The sequence below is a fragment of the Manis javanica genome, chromosome 4 (assembly GCF_040802235.1).
Source record: "Manis javanica isolate MJ-LG chromosome 4, MJ_LKY, whole genome shotgun sequence".
NCBI classification, from domain to species: Eukaryota; Metazoa; Chordata; class Mammalia; order Pholidota; family Manidae; genus Manis; species Manis javanica.
The window spans coordinates 98,204,099-98,224,928 of NC_133159.1; the positions used below are offsets into that span (position 1 = coordinate 98,204,099).

General features: G+C 38.7%; 1 protein-coding gene across 1 annotated transcript; it reads right to left on the reverse strand.

Moving 5' to 3' along the window:
• Positions 1 to 1,088: 1,088 nt before the first annotated feature.
• On the reverse strand, positions 1,089 to 10,540 carry CHIA (chitinase acidic). The gene is made up of 11 exons (XM_017651285.3): positions 10,417 to 10,540; positions 9,208 to 9,237; positions 8,409 to 8,610; positions 7,183 to 7,239; positions 6,312 to 6,477; positions 3,839 to 3,963; positions 3,537 to 3,660; positions 3,058 to 3,243; positions 2,429 to 2,548; positions 2,194 to 2,335; positions 1,089 to 1,461 (listed from the first exon to the last, which is right to left on the reverse strand). Exons 1-11 carry the CDS (start codon positions 10,439 to 10,441, stop codon positions 1,190 to 1,192), a joined length of 1,449 nt encoding a protein of 482 aa, XP_017506774.1. The 5' UTR covers positions 10,442 to 10,540; the 3' UTR covers positions 1,089 to 1,189.
• Positions 10,541 to 20,830: the final 10,290 nt, after the last annotated feature.

Below are 20,830 nucleotides of genomic sequence, written 5' to 3' on the forward strand. Positions count from 1 at the left end.
ATATGGTAATTGAATGTTTAGGGTATTTTTGTTTTTTTGTATCATTAATCTACAATTACATGAGGAACTTATGTTTTCTGGACTCCCCCCATCACTAAGTACCCCCCACATACCCCATTACAGTCTCTGTCCATCAGCATAGTAAGATGCTACAGAAATGTGGCAGGAAAATGGGGGTGGGAGGCACTATTTTCTTAGGCTGCAGTAATTGCTGATTCTGGAAATGGTGACAGAATCAATCTTTGTGGGAAAATAGTGGCTTTGAAAAAGGCCTTAGTCTGGGAAACCACTTTGATCTAGCCACCAGCCATGTGTTGTTCAAAGATGCTTTTCCTCAAAGTCAGCAGCTTCTTCCATATCCTTCACCAAGTCCAGTGCCTCACATCCTCATGTTCCCTTCTCAGTGTTATTTGCCTTAGTAGTGACCTAAGCAGGAAACTCCTTCCAAAGCGACTCCCCCCAGTTTCTATGCTCTATTTTACTCCAGACTTTATCATTCTTTGACTAGAAAATGTAATTACATTAAAAACAATACCTAGTTTTACTGACTCTTGCCTTCACTTGCTCACTGAGGAGACCAACCTCCCATATCTGTCTTTGATCTCCAAGGCATGTCATGTTAAGTGCTCAGAAGCCATTACATCAGCTACAATCATCATGACTGATATTTTCCCATGTTCTATAAGCCCATTCCAGCTCCATTTATCAATATTGAATTTAGATCATGTCACCACCCCTCCATGCCTGTTATAACCTTCCAGTGGCTCCACAGCTCACGTACAATAAAATCTAAACTTCTAACCATGTTTCAAGACCTTTCATGGTCTGACCCCTGCCCACTTTTTTCTTCCCTGTGCCCACTACCTCACAGCACCACTGATTTTCTTTCTTTTAACGTGCCATATTCATTTCTGCCTCAAGGACTATGTGCTTGCTGCACCTCTGCCTGAAATGCACTTTGCCCAAATCTCAAAATGGGGTAGTGGGCTCCCCCACTTCCTCATACTCTTTTCCACCCCATGTACAGCATACATTTTCACATATAAAAATGTTTCCACCCAAACCACTTAAAACCAAGGACACGCATGTTTTGACTAATGGGTTTTATTTCAGAACTCTAGGTAGGAGCAAGACATGCAATGCAAAGGAGACTGTTCAGAAACCTAGGGAATGGAGACATAGGTCAAGTTTATGCCCAGTTGCAGCAAGTACAGCTGGTGTCAAAGACAAGCCCAGACTGGCAGTTCTGCTGATATGTGATTCCATTCACGCAGTGCCAGAAGGCATTTCTGTTATTTGCTACAGGATAGAGGCCGTTTGCTCTGCCAGCACAGAAGCCACTGCCTCCAGAGCTTCCACTCCCGCTCCCGCTTCCGCTCCCACTCCCGCTTCCACTCCCACTTCCACTTCCACTGCTGGAAGGAGCTGTTGGCACAATGGGTTGAGATGGAGCGCTGCAGCCTAAAACGGCATAAAGAGCAGACTAGTGGACCTGGTAGAGGCTTCTAGCTCCAGCTTTACCTAGAGGGAAACTGGACTTGGGGGTGGGGGAAGGTCTGGCGGTGGGGTGTACTTAGCTCTGAATCCTTACAACTGAGGAAATCACCATGTAACTCCATACTCAGGAATTAGCAAAGCTTTAATTTCAAACCAGAATGGTATTGAATTAAGAAAGTTCTCTGGGTATGGTGTAAAAATCATTAAAAACATTTACTGAGCATCCAGTATATACCTTTCTGAGATCTGGGTGTAAGTGGTGAGCAAATAAACTCTTAGGAGAAAATCTGCAAAAAAATCTAAGGAGTTGGTACTTCCCCTGAATTACAGATTAGAAATATATGAGCACTGCTGAGAGTTTCTTGTTAAATCTCCCTAGATTTGCTGAGAAAGACATTTAATATGGGGTTTGTAAAGAAGTAAATACTTATTCTGGTGGTCAGCCTACCTTTTTGAGGCTTTTCCACACCTTTACGACTTAGCAGACCTGGGAAATGCACCCAATTAGACCTGGTTTCCCATAAGAACATAAATTCCTAGGGGAAGAATATTTATCTGTCTCTCAGCTGGACAAGAGCAATGAGGTGTAATGGGAGGAGACTCCCTGGGCAGTGGGGGTGGACAGGTGTTAGAGATGTCTTTCCAGTTGGAGACTGAGCATTTATATGCCCTGGGCATTCTCCTGCTGTCACTTACTTGAACTCTGCAGACCGAGGGCATCCTTCAGGGTGGTGATCAGGGGGAACTTGCCCTGGTTGCAGAAAGTGCCAGTGAAGTCATCCAGGTCAATGGCCCAGACCATAGCACCTCCGAAATTGTTCTGCTTAAGCCACTGAGCCTGGTTAGGGATAAAAGACACCACCAGCAGGAGTCATTTTATTTCCTGGAACCGAGGGCTGGGCCTGCAGTACATTGGAGGGGCACTCCTTACCTTCATCTCGAAGCTCTTCACATTGTCATAACCAACCCATTCATTGCTCTGATAGGCGTAGGGTACATCCTGAGGGGCGTCCCATTGCTGAGTGGCTCCATTTTTCAGGAAGGTACAGATCTTCAAAAAGCAAAGAGATTCAAAATTTTAAAATATGACTTGTATGGAAGAAAACACATACAGTTTTTTCTCTGATTTTTTCATTTCATGCGGCCAGTTGGGGTTTTCCTGTTTTTAATCATGGTTTTTCATGTGTAGTAAATAAGATCATGTTGCTTTTGAAATACTGGTATCCTATCCCTATTCTTACTGTTTGATTATAGGAGCCCACATTAATATGAGATATACAGTTATTCGATTCCCTTATGTACTAATTAAAGAAGTTTAAGTTTGTAGTCTATTGCTTAAAGGGACATTGCACATCCTAAGTGCTCTTCATACTGGAGTAGGTAAGTGAATAGGTTATTTAAACACTTGAAGTATTTGGAATAATATCTATCTTTGTTAAGAGTAGGTAAGTAGTGACAGAATCAACATTCAAGCTTTCTGCAGATTCTAGCCCTATGGTTACTCTTCCGCACAGGGCATGAAATTCACAAAATTTATATTGTACAGACCAACCTATGTACCTCATAGTAGGCCCAGAATCCAGCCTGCCTGGTGTAGGGCCCAGCAGGACCAGCGCCAGAAGTGGGGGCAAAAAGGCCAGTGTTGGAGGGATTGCTCAGAATGAAAGTGTGTCCATAGGTAGGGAATCCAACGATGAGCTTCTCAGCGGGGGCACCATTGTCTTTCCAGTAGTTCATGACATAGTCCTGCAATGGTAACAGGTTAGGCTGGAGGCCCCACCCAGTGGATGGCCCAATGCTTTGTTGTATTAGTTCACTGTTCTAACAGGTAAAGTTGTATGATGGTAAGGACAAATGGATTAGTCAGTATTCTTTCAAAACATTTTGGTGAAATTATAGTTAAGAAAATATGATCAGCCACTTAAGAGGATCAGCCACTTTCAGTTATCCAAGTTAGACATTTGCAGAATTTATGTTTGTTTTGTTCCATGTGATTTACATAATCTCTGGGCTGTATCTGCATCTGTGCAGGGACTCACCACATTGAGGTAGGCATTGCTGCCAGTGTCAGTTGGGTATTTGTAGAGGGGGCTGTTCTCTCCAGTGTAGCCTTCCCAGGAGCCATGGAGGTCATAGGTCATGACATGGATATAGTCCAGGTACCTGAGGTGGGGTAAAGCATTTAAAAACTTTCCTGTTGGTCGTTTTTCATACCTATTCAGGCAAACTACTACTTTCAAAACCTCCTAAACAAGTTCCTGAACAGCAAGACAGAGTAAGGAAAAGTTTACCCTGCAAATGTGATACCTATAGGAGTTCGAGGCTAAGGTGAGTCACTCACTGGGCTAGCTGGGGGATCTCATAGCCAGCCTGGATGTTGGAGATACCAGCAGCTACTGCAGCGGTGACCATCAGCCTTGGCTTGTTGCTCTGCTGGGCCTCCTGCTCAAAAGCTTCGCGCATTTCCTATAGAATAATCAAGTATAGTAGAGCATCTATGAATCTAATTTCACCTCCTTAAATAATACTAAATATATTCTTGTATAATGCTTTTCTTTTTCAAAGTGCTTTTCCATATTTTTTCTTACTTTAGTCTCTCAATATTCCCATAAAGTAGATAGGATTGATGATATTACTCAATTTTATAGCTGTCTAATATGCATGGAAATTACACAGTTTCACCGAAGTCCCACAGCAAGTTAGTAGACAGGTCATAACCAGAATCCAGGTCTCAGATGACCAGAATTCCACTGGTATCACTACACTCTGAAGTTAGAGTTGCTGCAGTAATCCAGCTTTTAGCAGTATAGAAATTTGCTTTTCTTCATCCAATAATTAAACTATTTAATAGGACTGACATCCTTGCAAATGAAATGTTGAATTGGCCACTAAGGAAGGTGGTGACAGCTAGGTGATAAGTTTCCATTCAGTGTTAGAGGTTAACCCACCTTTAATTTGTGTGATTCTAATCTCATTTGTGTACTGGGTTCAGTTTTTATAATTGGATTATTGGGGTACACCACAGAATGTTCCAGTGAAGGGTCTGAAAACTGTCATGAGGATACTGGTTAAAGGAACTAGGTATTTAAATGGAAGAAGAGAAGTTATAGGCAGGATATTATAGCTGTCTTCAAATATTGAACTAATATTTTACAAAACGTGCAGTTTTATTCTTTGTTACTTCAGTGGGCAGAGCTACAACCAATAACTGGAAGTTAAAAATTATGACTGGAGGTGTGTTTTGGCCCAGAATAAAGATGTTCTTTCTGATCACTAGAGTTGTTCAACAAATAAGTAGATTAACTCTTCAACTAGTGAGTTACTTAATATTGCAAGTCTTTGGAGGCTGGCTGAAGATTTGGTGTATGGAATAATATGGAAAAGAATCTCTGTCTTGGGAGAAGGTAAATCTAAAAACCATCCTTAGCTTTTCTCACTCAGTTCACTTTTCCTTGGTGATCTCTTAATCATCTACCCTTGCTGATGATTTCAGTTCATTATATGAAGTTCTGTGTCTTGAACTCCGAATTGGTATTCATCCAGAGTCTGCTGGGCATTCCTGTAGCATGTCCTACAGATTCCTTTCACTAATTATGTTCAAAGACAAATTATTGAGTCTTTCTTCTTGCTCTAAATCTATTCTTCTTCCTCTATTTACCAACTTAGTTAATAGGACCACAGTTAAACCAGTCCTCAAAGTCAGGAAACTGGAAGTGCTCTTGCTTTTCTATTTCCATTTGGTTTCCAAGTCTGACTGATTCCACCCTCCTAGCACCCCTTGTATATTTCCTCTTTATGTCCTCACTGTTAGAGCCTTTCTTCAGGCCCTCAGCATCTCTTGCTTGATTTACTGCAATAGCCTAACTCTGTACCTAACACCTCCCATTCTAATTAATCCTTCACCCATCCGGACACAAGTTTTGTCATATCTTTCCACTACTTAAAAACCCTTCAAAGCTCCCCTGTGGCCTTGAGAGTAAAGTTCAAATTCCTTAACATTTATTCAAGTCCCACCCAATCTGATTCTTGCTACCTGTGCAGTCTCACAATCCATCTCTCATCTACTTGATCACATATATCTACATATGTTCATTGTGCAGTTCCTATCGTCAACTGGCTAATACCAGTTCTTTCAAGACTGAACTCAAGTATCACTTACTCTAGGAAGCTCTTCCTGATCCTGCCCCAGAGCAGAAGTAGGCACCATCTCTCTGTGCTGCCGTTGCACTCTGCAGCTCTCTATCATGGCATTTATCAAAACATATTGTAATTGTTAGTTATTTTTTAGTCTTTCACTTAAGATTGTGTGTTCCTTAAAGCCAAAGGTTGTTTCTTACTCTTATCTTTAGTCTGATACCTAACACTCGGACAAGAGTAAAGTGCTCTGTAAGAATGGGCAGTCCAGTGTAGCCATTAGAGGCACGGGGCTCTGTAGCCAGGCTTCCTGAGTAGTTATGATGCCTACTAGTTGTGTGGTATTAGGCAAGTTACTTAAACCCTCTGTACCTCAGTTCCTCATCTGTAAAATAAAGATTGTGATATTTATAGTACCTGTGTTATAGAGTAGATATGCAGATGAAATGGGTTATGATTTTTAAAACAGCATGTAGGATAATGCCTGGCACATAGCACACATCTGTGGTTGTTGTTATTACATTCTGCTGAATGAAGGCATGATATCTAAGAATTTTTGTAATGAGAAGATTCCATAATTCTAAACGACAATTTAGTTTTATTCTGGAACCACCAGATTCTCCTTGGGAAGAACAGGCTTTGAATTTTCTTGGACTGATGATGGCTACTGCCCTCCTCACCTGCACCAGGAGAGTGAAGAGGTGCTTGTCCTGAGGAGGGCTCCCGCGAGAGCCGGGGTATTCCCAGTCGAAGTCCAGCCCATCAAACCCATACTGACGTAGGAATTTGATGACTGAGGCAATGAAAGTCTGGCGGTTCTCAGAAGTGGAAACCATGGCAGTGAAGCTGAAGGACACCAAAGAAGGCAGGGTGAGGCCTTGGTGGGCCCAACACCTTGTAGAAAAATCAGACTCCTATATTTCTGCCTCAGTGCTTTTCACTTGGACCCACAGCCCAGATAGAAGTATGCTCCCAGGTTTCTCCTGTCCTTACTTTGTGATCACTCTTTGGCCCAGCCAGGGTATCTCAACTTACCTTTATTTGGTTATCCACCCAACTCCAATCCTTCTCCCAAGATGCACTCATTGCTTTGAACACCTGGATACCTCAGGGCACTGTGTTCTGTCTCCAAATAGTCCCCCAAGTTCATATGCCCTCAAAGAAGACTTTGTTTGCATGAATTTCTTTTTCCTTCCCCCAGAAAGTAAAGAGAAGGGCTATACCACTCTTTAAAGAGACTGTGCTTTTGAAATAGTTTAAGACTATCTATCTAAATGTAAATATATAAAACAAATTGTGTTCTCCTTAATACTGAATTTCTGGTATCTTAAGTTATTTAAGTAGCATGTTTGTTTAAGGCAAACCCCTAATTATTATTGTTTAATAATTAGTAAAAATAATATAAACTATATAAAATAATAATATAATAAAAACAATATATAAATATACTCTTTAAAAATATTGTCTTAGATAGTGAAGTCTAAAGAGACATAGGTCACATTGGGCTAACTTGTTTGCAAATAAACACGAGGCTCTCCCACAGAGACTTACGGGGCAGTTCCAAAGTTCCATCCTCCAATGGCCAGGAGAGTTTTCAGCTGGCTGTTCCTGTAAAGCAAAGGATAGAAGAGAAGCTTCAAAATTTATGAGTCGCTCTATTTAAAATAACCTTGCTTGGGTATCAGGCCTGGTCATGTACTTTGATGTGGCCTTTATAAGATATTCCATAATACAGTTTTCCTTCACTACTGAAGACTATACAAATTGTATGTGCTGTTACCATCATAGTGCATTCAGAGTTCTTTAGGGAAATCTGAATTATGGGACTGGGTTTTGTAAAAATAGGAGTGTATTGGCAATATTTATGTATATATGACTTGAAAGTATAATTAGCTTATATTCTATTCTGTCAGATGAAATGGTAAATGTTGCTTAAGGACAATTACTTTCTCAGCTTCTATGATAATGAATATAAATCAATTGGCTTAGAATTACACACATTTTTTGGAATACTGGTTCTTAAACACCAGTTCATATGAAAATGAAGTGTAAGGGTGACATTAAAATTCCAGGTTCATAGACCTTTCTCAGAGATTCTGGCTTAGTTGGACTGGGGTAGGAATTGGTATTTTTATCAAGTGCCCTATGTGATTTTGAGAAATAGTGAATGGATCACACTCTAAGAAATACTGCTCTAAAGGGTTTACTTCTTAGGTGTCCGAACTTAAATTCTAGTACCTACATTCAATACAGTGCCACCAGCAATGGTAGACACAGCCTGTAGTCTTAGTTCTTCATGTTATAACTAAACTGAGCAAACCAGAAGTTAAAGATACCAGGGATTTTGTTTTTTTTGCTTCATTTTTACATAAAACAGAACTCAATTAAAAGACAGCAAACTCTTCTGATGTCTTGGACTCAGTGATATCTAATCTTCAATTCTCCTGCCTCCTGGTCTCAGATACAAGTAGGTAACTTGGCTTGCAATTTCCTGGGTCATAAAAAAAGATATCAACAGAGGAAGAATAAACGAATTCTTTTTAAACACCTGCTATAGTAGACAATGCACTATGTTATCTACATCCTTGTTATATAGCTCCTTGACCAGAAGCATCAGGATCATCTGGGAGCTTGTTAAGAATCAGAGTCTTGGTCCCCACTTAAGACTCATTAAACCTGAACTGCATTTTAAGATCCCAGATGATTCGTTTGTACATTAATGTTTGGGGATTTCTGACCTAGGCAAAACCAAATTGGATATTTCCCCCTTCTCTTACTTGTTTTTCAGGCCATTGAAATCTTGGTAGAGGGTCACATCATTCCATTCGATGGTGGTGATCTCATTGTTCTGCATCCCAGCAAAGGCATAGATCAGGTGAGTACAGAGGCAGGGGTCAATGTTACTAGGCATGAAGCGTCCCAGGCCTGGCCTGTACTGGGCCCAATTGGTGAAGTAGCATGTCAGCTGGAAGGAGGAACCTGAATGTAGTAAGAAGTGAGAACAAGGGCTGGATTTAGGTGCCACTGAAATGTGCTGTGAGTTTTGGCCTGGCCTCTCTTACTCTTCCTTTGTCTCAGATGCCTGATTGTAGTGTGGGAATGGTTAGTGTGAACTCTTCTGCAGATGCGTTCAAAGATTCTTACTTGGCAATTAGTCAAGTTGGGGGTTGGTTATTTTTAACTTTGATAAGATTCATTTTGGGATCTTGGATGAGCCTAGGAGCTATTTAAGCAGAGATGTCCCAGAGTCCTATGAATCCCAATGAGCACCCATTTATAATAGGTGGTCAATTACCAATCATAGCAGGTGGTCCTGCTGAGGGGCATAGCAGTGACAGGCAGTCCAAAACCATAGATTTTCCCAATGTCAAACCTGTCTGTCTGTGAGGGTGACAGTAACTCTCTTTCCTTAGTATGGTTACCTCTTGATATACGTTTAAAAAGAGCAATAGTGGAATATTTAAAAATCACATACAATACATTAAGCAGACAATTACTTTATGAGTCATTTATAGAGATTTGAGGTTTATGGTAGGAAGAGATTATGTCAAAGATAAAACAGAGTCCAGAACTTACCTAGCTGAGCATTCAGCAGAAAGGCCAGACCTAGAAAGAAAGAAAAAAAACATGTACTCTGAATCAATTGTCTATATCCTATAGAATCTAATTCTGAGGCCTTGGATGCCATTCTATTTGTTATAGGTTATTACATTCTAAGTGACTTTTAGGGGTTATGCCAAAGAGTAGGCTTTTCAGTGAAGGCACCATTTTCCCATCTTACTGAAAAATGGCCATGACTCTCTCCTCTTTCACCTTCCATGTCAATAAATATCATTGAATGCAGAGTTCAAAGTCTACCATCTATGGAAGATCTACTTACTGAAATTACCCTAAATTTACTCAGTGACTACAAATCCATCCATGCTTCACCTTCCTGAACTGGGATGAGTACAGCCTTCCGCGGAGAAGTCATCCTCTAAAGCAGTGAATCTAGTCTCTCCTGGAACCTCGGATTTTTACTTTTGAACCATCTTTTAGGAGCCCTTAGAGCAGCAGAGAAGAACTAAGAACTGTTCAGGAAACCCAGATGCCTCTCCTTCACTTCGACTAGAGTACTTCTTATCTGACTATTTTACGAATTGAGCTAGAGGTTTCATTTGGAAAATGTTCTGAAACGATTAAAAAGTTTGTAAATCCCAACTCTAGAGCAACTGATAAACTACAGGTATAACTTGGTTGTAAACAATTTACTGAATTAATTCCTTTAAATGGTAGAATTTCTGTCATTTTTATGATGTATCAGCAACTTTGTAGGACAGTAGGGAATAAAAAAGAAGTAATCCTGAAAACGGGAGAACAGAGATAACTTATATGACTCTATCTTAGTTCCTACAGATTTTCATCCCTGAAAAAGCTACACCAAGGACACAAGTATGTAGAAAAAAATTAATACCAATTACAGTGATGTGGTTCAGGAAGATGAATGAAGAAAAAGAAATCCAACAAAAGGTGAAAGAGTAAGACAAACATTGGAAGAAAAGTCTTTCTCTTAGGACCATGCCCATGGAATTAATAAAGGTAGAAATGTTACCAGAGTTCATTGAGAATAAGAAAATAATAGGTAGACTGATTGGCATTTGTCAGGATTCTCTTGGAAATTTGAAATGGTGAAAGAAGAATGGAAAACCATAGAGGTATAACGTGAAGACTGCTTCATGGCTATCAGATCCAGAAAGAAAAAGAAATCAGGTAAGAATAAAGCCCTATTTCTGATTACAAACTCACCTGTGAGGAGAATAAGCTTTGCCATGGTTGACGCTGGTACTGGCCTAGCAGAGCCTGGATTTGCTTTTTATACCATCTGAGTCTCCAGGTTATGAGTTCTTCCAAGTGGAAGCATTTAACACAGATGTGTATGTAGCTAATCGGTAAATCAACAAATCACCTGCCTACAAACACCACTCCCTAGACCTCCAACCTACACTCGCACTATCACCTTCTCTGAACAATAAAGATAAAACAATGCCATGTCTTTTAACAGGATAGTGGAGACTATCGCCATGGAAAGTATTGGCTTAATAGCTTTTTTGGCAGTTCCCTCTGCTGATAATCATCTGTTTAACTTTCTGGTTAAGTTTTCTTTTATGTTGTGGACATTTTGTACCTGGCATCAAAGCACATCTTTATTGGAAAGTAAATAATAAAAACCCTTGCAAGTTACTAGCTGTTCTTAAAACTTTTTTCTTCCTGGACTTATTTTTATATATAATTTGTACAATCAGTTTGCATCATTAGGTGTTACTTTCTGAATATTCTACTCACACCTATTCTTTGGAGTGACCTTAAGTCATGATTATATGATAATTTTATCTGGGAATGTATGGTTCTTAAAATGCCCTTCTGAAGGTCAACAAGAACTCTCTAGTGTTCCATAGTTTCAAATTATACCCAGAAGATGTTAAAAAATATTGATGACATTGAAAGAGTCTCTTTTAACGGATATAGTTGCAACTTGACCATTTCTAGAATTTTATGCTTAAAGTTAATTCCAGTCCACCTTTCAAACATTATCCACTACCATTATCCTATAATAAATTTCTGCTTTAGCCAAAAAGATCTATTCATTGTCCCAAACATGTCTTTCATGGCTTTTTGTTCACCCTCTCTTTCCACCCTTTGCCTATGTCTTCTCCTTACAGCCTACCCCAACCTTACTGTTCTCCAAAGCACAACTCAGATCCTCTCTTTGAAGCTTAATCATCTCTTCTTCCTCTGAAATACTTCAGGTACTCTAGCACATATTGCCTTTACTGCTTATACAGTACTGTCCTGTGACAATACCTGGAATGCAGTTGGTGGGCTTAAGGGATCCCCATCATAGGATGTTGACACCTTAGCAGGCTTATTGTGAATCTAGACTGATTTCTCTATTTAATCACATTTAGAAACTAAATTGTGTCCACTTACCCAATGATAAATAGGTCCTGAGTGTTTGGTCTCCACTCACAGGACCAGAGGAAGTCTGTGCTGACATGCAGGATTTCAATTGTGAAAATAATATCAACAAGTGCTAGAAGCACCTACTTGGTACCAGAGATTGCTCTCGTGTTTATATCATTATGAATTTATTTTTGTAAGTGACTAAAACCAGCTCGAACAAGCACAGATGTAAGGAATTTCACAGACTTAAAGATAAGAAATAGGATTGGTAAATTGGTTCAACCTTTGTGGAAAGCAGTAGGCAGTTTCCTCAAAAACCTAAAAATAGAAATACCGTTTGACCCAGGAATTCCACTCCTCAGAATTTACCCTAAGAATGCAGGAGCCCAGTTTCAAAAAGACTTATGCACCCCTGTGTTTATCGCAGCCCTATTTACAATAGCCAAGAAATGGAAGCAACCTAAGTGTCCATCAGTAGATGAATGAATAAAGAAGAGGTGGTACATATACACAATGGAATACGATTCAGTCATAAGAAGAAAACAAATCTTACCATTTGCAACAACATGGATGGAGCTAGAGGGTATTATGCTCAGTGAAATAAGCCAGGTGGAAAAAGACAAGTACCAAACAATTTCACTCATTTGTGGAGCATAAGAAAACAGGAAAAACTGAAGGAACAAAACAGCAGCAGACTCAAAGAACCCAAGAATGGACTAACAGTTACCAAAGGGACTGGGACTGGAGAGGATGGGTGGGAAGGGAGGGATAAGCCAAAAAGGGGGCATTATGATTAGCACACATAATGTGGAGGGGGGGCATGGGGAAGGCGGTATAGCAACCACAATGTTGTTCATGTAAGTGTATATTAATGATACCAAAATATATATAAATAAATAACAACAATAAAAAAGAAATAGGATCTGACTCTGATAATGACAGAAATCAATTCTTTCTTGGGGGAGTGGAGTGGGAAGAAGACTTAGGATAAATAAACTCCAATTTTATTTTTCATTCATGCATCATTCCACACAAGAATCAAAATTCTGGGAGAAATTGTTTGTTTGTATAGCTTAAAGCTTGCACTAGAACCTTGAATAGGGAAAGGACAGGGCACTTGGATTTAAGTTTCCATCAGGACTGGTCACAAAATGAAATTCTAAAAGAATGGAAAGTGAATACTGAGTGACAGAAAAAGAACTTAGCCTATGAAATACTATCACTCCAACTGTGTAGATGAGAAATTCATCAAAAAAATCTTAAGCACCAGATCCAGATTCACAGCCAAGACTAGCTGCCACCAGAATGGAAATTTAATACACTGCACTGCCTCTTTATGTTAAGTAAGCTATTGTGGCTCAGGTTAACCTGGGAAAGACATTTCCCTGAGGCTCCCAGGGAAGTACAGTTGGAACAAAGAGCCAAAATTATGTCAAATCAAGGTTAAGTCAAGGATTTGCAAAAACAAGCAGCAAGGGCAGTACTCTCAGGTCTGTCCTATCTAGCACTGTGAGGTGTAGCAGCTGCTTGGATTTAGTGAGATATTTTCTATTGAATTTGCACTCTTGATCCTATATAAAGGATCTGGGGCAAAACATCCCTCCTTAATAGCTTCTTAAGCACTGCAAGTGAATCTGCATCAAACTTCCTCCCCATCTGGGCATGTAAGTTGTTGGAAAGAATTACCACCACCATAAAATTCATAGTGTTGTCATTATGTATCCTTTCATATTGTTCAGTTTTTTTTAGTAATCCAGTGTTATTAGTCTCTCTCAAATTTATAGTATGATGTGCCATACAAATGAATTTGGATATACATTTAAGTAGAAATATTAGAATGAAAACCCATATGCCACCAACCAGCTTAAATAAGATAATATTATCTTTGAATATTACTTTATGTTAAATACTTCTTACTTTGGAGTAAGCCTTTGCCCTAAATTTTGTATTAACCATTTCTTGTTTTATTTACAATCTTATCACATATGCCTGTTTCCCTAAATAATACATTTTTTAGTTTCATAATAGTTTATTATGATTAGTTTATATCAGTTTTAATATATTCATTAGTTTTGTGTAAGTGAAACAACATCATAAGTATTGTTCTATTTTTTGCCTTTTTTTAGTTCAGCATTAGTTTTTGAGATTCATTCGAGTTGTTACAAATAGCAGCCATTAACTTATTTTCACAGCTGTATGGTATTCCATTACATGACTATACAGCAATTCACTCATCCTTTCTGCATAGAGCAACATATGATTTGTTTCCAGTATTTTCCCTTACATGCTGCTATAATCATAACTTGGTGTGCACTTGAAAATTTCTCCAACGTTTACAACTAGGAATGAGATTGCTGGGTGAAGCAGCATATCCATCACAAAGTTTACCATTTAGCTCAGCACTTTTTTCTAAAGTAGTTGTATCAATTTGCACTGCAAAAAGCAATGTTTGAGACATTCAAGATGGTGTAAGAGAGGTGAGACAGAGAACTCCTCCCAAAACCACATATAGAATGAAAATATATATAATACAACTAATCCTAAAAGAGCAAGAGGAAAGAAGGCTCCACCAGACTGCATACACCTGGAGAACAGAGCAGACCTCACGAAACAGGGTAATGTACAAAAGCCTTCATCCAGTGGGACCTAAGCCCATTCCCCACCCCAGCTCACGGGCTGAAGGAAGGGAGGGGTTGAAAGCCTAGGACTTCTGAACACCCAGCCCTGGAGATCTGCCTTGAGAGCACAAACCTACATTGCATGGTGCTCTGGAGATTAGTGGGGTTGAAAAGCTAAGACAGGTGGAATACTTGGACAGACAGAGATTCCAGCCATTTGTGGAGGACAGGGATCCATATCCAGCTTCTCTGGGACAGAGGAAAGGCAGGAAGTCTGAGAGGCTTCCTAGCAGCCAGAGGGCTGCTGAAGGGGTGGGGTTTGCACGGAGCTTGCTGCACAGGAGAAGAGATAGATGGAAAAGGTTGTCTGGGTGTGCTCTGCCCAGCAGGTTGGGAACTTTCAGGAGCTTCAGGCGCTCCATTCCCCTGGCTGGCTACAAAGCTCTGAGGCCCTCATTGTGATACGCAGCCTGCTGCACCTTCCTCCTGGCCAGCCAGCACCATCTTGCAAACCATGCTGTGGGGTCAGGCCAGCCAGAGAGAGGCCCTGCCAAAAGCAGCTACAGACACAAAGCACAGAGACTTACACCTGTGTGTGGGCCCACTGGTTCTGACAGTGAAGACAGGCACTGTAGCCAGGAAGCAGGAAACAGCTCTTTTCTCCCCCCAGGGAGCCAGCACCACTCCTCTGTGACTCCCAACATGACCACAAGGGCTGAGGAGCTCCAGTGACTAGAGCCTCTGGACACTAGAGGGTATGACATACAACTATGAAACATCAAAGGAACCTGATTCAAACAAAAATAAAACCACAGCAAAGTAAAACAATTAATTACTAAGCAGATGCAAAATCAAATCAACTACCCCCAAAGTCAATCAAGGGATAGACAAAGAGTACAGAATATTATACCTAATATATAAAGAATGGAAGAGGAATAAAAAGGAGAAAAAAAGAACCTTTAGGTTGTGTTTGTAATAGCATACTAAGTGAATTAATTAGACTGTTAGATAGTAAGAGACTTACCTTTGAACCTTTGGTAACTACTAATCTAAAGTCTGCACTGGCAATAAGTACATACCTATCCATAATCACCCTAAATGTAAATGGTCTGAATGCACCAATGAAAAGACATAGAGTTACTGAATGGACAAGAAAATAAGACCCATCTATATGCTGCCTACAAGAGATTTGTGGAAAAAGATATTTCATGCAACTAATAGGGAGAAAAGAGCAGGAGTTGCAGTACTTGGATCAGACAAAATAGACTTCAAAACAAATAAAGTAGCAAGAGACAAAGAAGGACATTAAATAATGATAAAGGGGTCAGTCCAACAAGAAGATATAATTATTATAAATATCTACACACCCAACACAGGATCACCTACATATGTGAAACAAATACTAACAGAATTAAAGGGGGAAATACAGTGCAATACATGCATTTTAGGAGACTTCAGTGCACCACTTACTCCAAAGGACAGATCAACCAAACAGAAAATAACTAAGGACACAGAGGCACTGAACAATGTATTAGAACAGAAGGACCTAACAGACATCTACAGAACACTCCATCCAAAATCAACAGGATACACATTCTTCTCAAGTGCACATGGAACATTTTCAAGAATAGATCATATACTAGGCCACAGAAAGAGCCTTAGTAAATACAAAAAGATTGAAATTGTACCAACCAGCTTCTCAGATAACAAAGGTATGAAACTAGAAATAAATTACACAAAGAAAATGAAAAAGCCCACAAACACATGGAGGCTTAATAACATGCTCCTAAATAATCAATGAATCAATGACAAAATAAAAACAGAGATCAAGCAATATATGGGGACAAATGACAACAATAATTCAACACCACAAAATCTGTGGGACACAGCCAAGGTCATGCTAAGAGGAAAGTACATTGCAAAACATGCCTACATCAGGAAAGAAGAACAATCCCATATGAGCAGTCTAAACTCACAATTAATGAAACTAGAAAAAGAAGAAGAAATTAGGCCCAAAGTCAGTAGAAGCAGGGAGATAATAAAGATTAGAACAGAAATAAATATAATCGAGAAGAATAAAACAGTAGAAAGAATCAATAAAAGCAAGATCTGGTTCTTTGAGAAAATAAACAAAATAGATAACCCCCTATCCAGACTTATCAAGAAAAAAAGACAGTCTACACACATAAACAGAATCAGAAATAAGAAAGGAAAAATCAATACAGACACCACAGAAATACAAAGAGTTATGAGAGAATACTATGAAAAATTATATGCTAAAAAACTGGATAGCCTAGAAGAAATGGACAACTTTCTAGAAAAATACAACCTTCCAAGGCTGACCCAGAAAGAAACAGAAAATCTGAATAGACCAATTACCAGCAATGAAATTGAATTGGTAATCAAAAAGCTACCTAAGAACAAAACTCCTGAACCAGATGGTTACACTGCTGAATTTTATCAAACATTTAGTGAACCTAATACCAATCCTCCTTAAAGTTTTCCAAAATGTAGAAGAGGAGGGTATACTCAAACTCATTAGATGATGCAGCATCACTATAATACCAAAACCAGGCAAAGACACCACAAAAAAAGAAAATTAAAGACCAATATCCCTGATGAACATAGATGTAAAAATATTCAACAAAAAATATTGGCAAACTGAATTCAGACATATATTAAAAAGATCAACCACCATGATCAAGTAGGATTTAGTCCAGAGATACAAGGATGGTACAACATTTGAAAATCCATCAACATCATCCACCACATCAACAAAAAGGACAAAAACCACATGATCATCTCCAGAGATGCCAAAAAAGCATTCTGCAAAATTCAACATCCATTCATGATAAAAACTCACACCAAAGTCAGTATAGAAGGCAAGTACCTCAACATAATAAAGACCCTATATGACAAACCCACAGCCAACATTACACTTAACAGCAAGAAGTAAAAGCTTTTCCTTTAGTATCAGGAACAAGACAAGGATGCCCACTCTCCCCACTTTAATTCAACATAATTTTGGAGGTCCTAGCAACACTAATCAGACAACACAAAGAAGGCATCCAGATTGGCAAGGAAGAAGTTAAACTGTCCCTTTTTGCAGAAGACATGATATTGCACATAAAAACCCTAAAGAATCCACTCCAAAAATACTAGATCTAATATCTGAATTCAGCAAAGATGAAGGATACAAAATTAATACACAGAAATCTGTTGCATTCCTATACACTAATGATGAACTAGCAGAAAGAGAGATCAAAAAAACAATTGCATTCACAATTGTATCAAAAAGAATAAAATACCTAGGGATAAATCTAACCAAGGAAGTAAAAGACCTACATTCTGAAAACTACAAGAAACTCATGAGAGAAATTAAAGAAGACAGCAATAAATGGAAACACATCCTGTTCTCATGGATAGGAAGAATTAATATTGTCAAAATGGCCATCCTGCCTAAAGCAATCTATGATTCAATGCAATCCCTATCAAAATATCAACAGCATTCTTCCATAGACTAGAGCAAATAGTTCTAAAATTCATATGGAACCACAAAAGACCCCAAATAGCCAAAGCAATCCTGAGAAGGAAGAATAAAGTGGTGGTGGGGGGGGGATTATGCTCCCTAACTTTAAGCTCTACTACAAAGCCACAGTAATCAAGACAATTTGGTACTGGCACAAGAACAGACCCATAGACCAATGGAACAGAATAGAGAGCCCTGATATAAACCCAATGATATATGGTCAATTAATATATAAAAAAGGAGCCATGGACATACAATGGGGAAATGACAGCCTCTTCAACAACTGGTGTTGCCAAAACTGGACAGCTGCATGCAAGAGAATGAAACTGGATTACTGTCTAACCCTAAAGTAAACTCAAAATGGATCCAAGACCTGAAAGTAAGTCATGAAACCATAAAACTCTTAGAAGAAAACATAGGCCAAAATCTCTTGAATATAAACATGAGTAACTTTTTACTGAACACATCTCCTTGGGCAAGGGAAGCAAAATAAAAAATGAACAAATGGGACTACATCATGCTAAAAAGATTCTGTACGGTAAAGGACACCTTAAGCAAAACAAAAAAGGCATCCTACAGAATGGGAGAATATATTTGTAAATGACATATCCAACAAAGGGTTAACACCCAAAATATATAAAGAAGTCACACAACTCAACACCCGAAAAGCAAATAACCCTATTTAAAAAATGGGTGGAGGATATGAACAGACACTTCTCAAAAGAAGAAATTCAGATGGCCAACAGGCACATGAAAAGATTTTCCACATCGTTAATTATCAGGGAAATGCAAATTAAAACCAAAGTGAGATATTACTTCATGCCAGTTAGGATGGCCAAAAAGGAAAAGACTAGGGACAACAAATGCTGGTGAGGATGCAGAGAAAGAGGCACCCTCCTGCACTGTGGGTGGAATGTAAAATTCCACTACAGTTCAACTGTAGTGGAAAGCAATATGGATATGCCTAAAAAAACTAAAAATAGATATACCATTTGACCCAGGAATTCCACTCCTAGGAATTTACCCTAAGGATGCAGGAGCCCAGTTTCAAAAAGACTTATGCACCCCTGTGTTTATCACAGCACTATGTAAAATAGCCAAGAAATGGATGCAACCTAAGTGTCCATCAGTGGATGAATGGATAAAGAAGATGTGGTACATATACACAATGGAATATTATTCGGCCATAAGAGAAAACATTTGCAACAACATGGATGGAGCTAGACGGTATTATGCTCAGTGAAATAAGCCAGGCAGAAAAAGACAAGTACCAAACTATTTCACTTATCTGTGGAGCATAAGAACAAAGAAAAAACTGAAGGAACAAAACAGCAGCAGACTCACAGAACCCATGAATGGACTAACTGTTGCCAAAGGGAAAGGGACTGAGGAGGGTGGTGGGAAGGGATTGAGAAGGGGAATAATGGGTATTACGATTAGCACACATAACATTGGGGGGCCATGGGGAAGCCAGTATAGCACAGAGAAGACAAGTAGTGATTCTAAGGCATCTTACTGATGGACTGTGACTGTAATGGGGTATGCAGTGGGGACTTGATAATGGGGGCAATCCAGTAACTGCAATGTTGCTCATGTGATTGTATTTTAATGATACCAAAAAAAAATGCTGGAGAATTACTATCACTCCATATCTTTACCTATACTTGGTATCATCAAAAAATTCAATATTTGTGTCATTGTGGTGGGTAGTTTTAGTTTATATCTCTCAGGTTACTAATAGGATTGAGCATTTTAAAATCTTTATTGTCCACTTTTGTTTCCTTTTCTGTGAAATGTCTGCTCATGCCTTTTGCCACAGATTTATTAATCCTTTATAGGAGTACTTCATGTATTCAGAGTTGTAATTCTTTTTTCTCCCATACTATGGCTTATATTTTTCACTTTCTTCATGGTGTCTTATGATGAAAATAGTTCTTAATTTTAATGTAGTCGAATATATGGAACTTTTCCTTTATGGCTTGCTTCTGTTTTTGCATTTTATTTGAAAAAATATCTCTCCCTAACCTGAGAAGATAAGTATTGTTTTACATTTTTTCCTAAACTTCTAAATTTTGCCTTTAAATTTAACACCTTAATCCATGAAATTTGTTTCTGTATATAGTGTATGGACTAATTTCATTTTTTGCTGTATGGGTAATTAGGTCTCCCTGCATCATTTATGAATAATCTATTTTTTCTACACTGGTCTGAAGTACCATTTATATCATAACTCAGACCTGTCAGATGTAAGGGTATGTGGTCAAATCCCATCCTACCATCCCCACCCCCAGCACACACACTGCTTTTCATCCTCAGGAATGTCTTAGTCACTGTGGCTCCTTATGCTTCACTTTCAATTTAATAACTCATTTAGCCAATTTTATAATAAGCCCACTGGAAATTTGATTGGAAGTACATGGAATAACCCTGGAGAAAATTGAAATCTTTGTGGTATTGTCTATCCATAAACATGGGTTGCCTCTCAAGTTACTTACATCTTTTAAAATGTATGTTAATAAAAATCATATAAATTTCTCCATTATGGTCTTTCACATCTATTGGAAAAACATATATTCCAAGGCATCTTATGTATTTTGTCTCTTTGTATTACTTAAACTGCATTGTTTTTGTTTTTTTGCTGCTGTACATAAATGTAACTAATTTTTTATACAGAACTGTAATTTCAGCAACATTATTAAACATACTTATCAGTTTAAATAATTTTTTGTGCGTTTGGTTTCCTATGTAATAAATCATATTATCTGACAGTAATAGCAGTTTTATTTCTTCATTTCTAACATGCATAGCTAAAGGGCCACCACATAAAAGGACAATGAGAAACTGACTAATGCAGTCAATCTAAGTAAGAATGCCAGTTTATTCACATACAAGAGAGAGAATAGTCAGTGACAGTCATTTGCATTAACATTCTTCAATAACTGCCTGGCATAGTGATTCCAATGTATCAGAACAGAGTATCAGACTGGACTCTAGAACAACAAATTTGTATTCCAATCTTGGTTTTCCTTCAGTTGACTTTCTGAGGAAAAAGAAGCAAAGAGTTGTGTCAGAAAAAGTAGAAAGGTAGGTCACTTCAGCATTATCTGTTACA

Bases quoted from the DNA above. Each gene is read 5' to 3' on its own strand.
- CHIA (XM_017651285.3), bottom strand. From the start codon at position 10,441: ATGGCAAAGCTTATTCTCCTCACAG. The intron at 6,478-7,182 runs GTAAGTCTCTGT...GGTGTCCTTCAG, and splicing joins TGGAACTTTGGAACTGCCCC to CTTCACTGCCATGGTTTCCA. The intron at 3,661-3,838 runs GTGAGTGACTCA...ACCCCACCTCAG, and splicing joins GAGATCCCCCAGCTAGCCCA to GTACCTGGACTATATCCATG.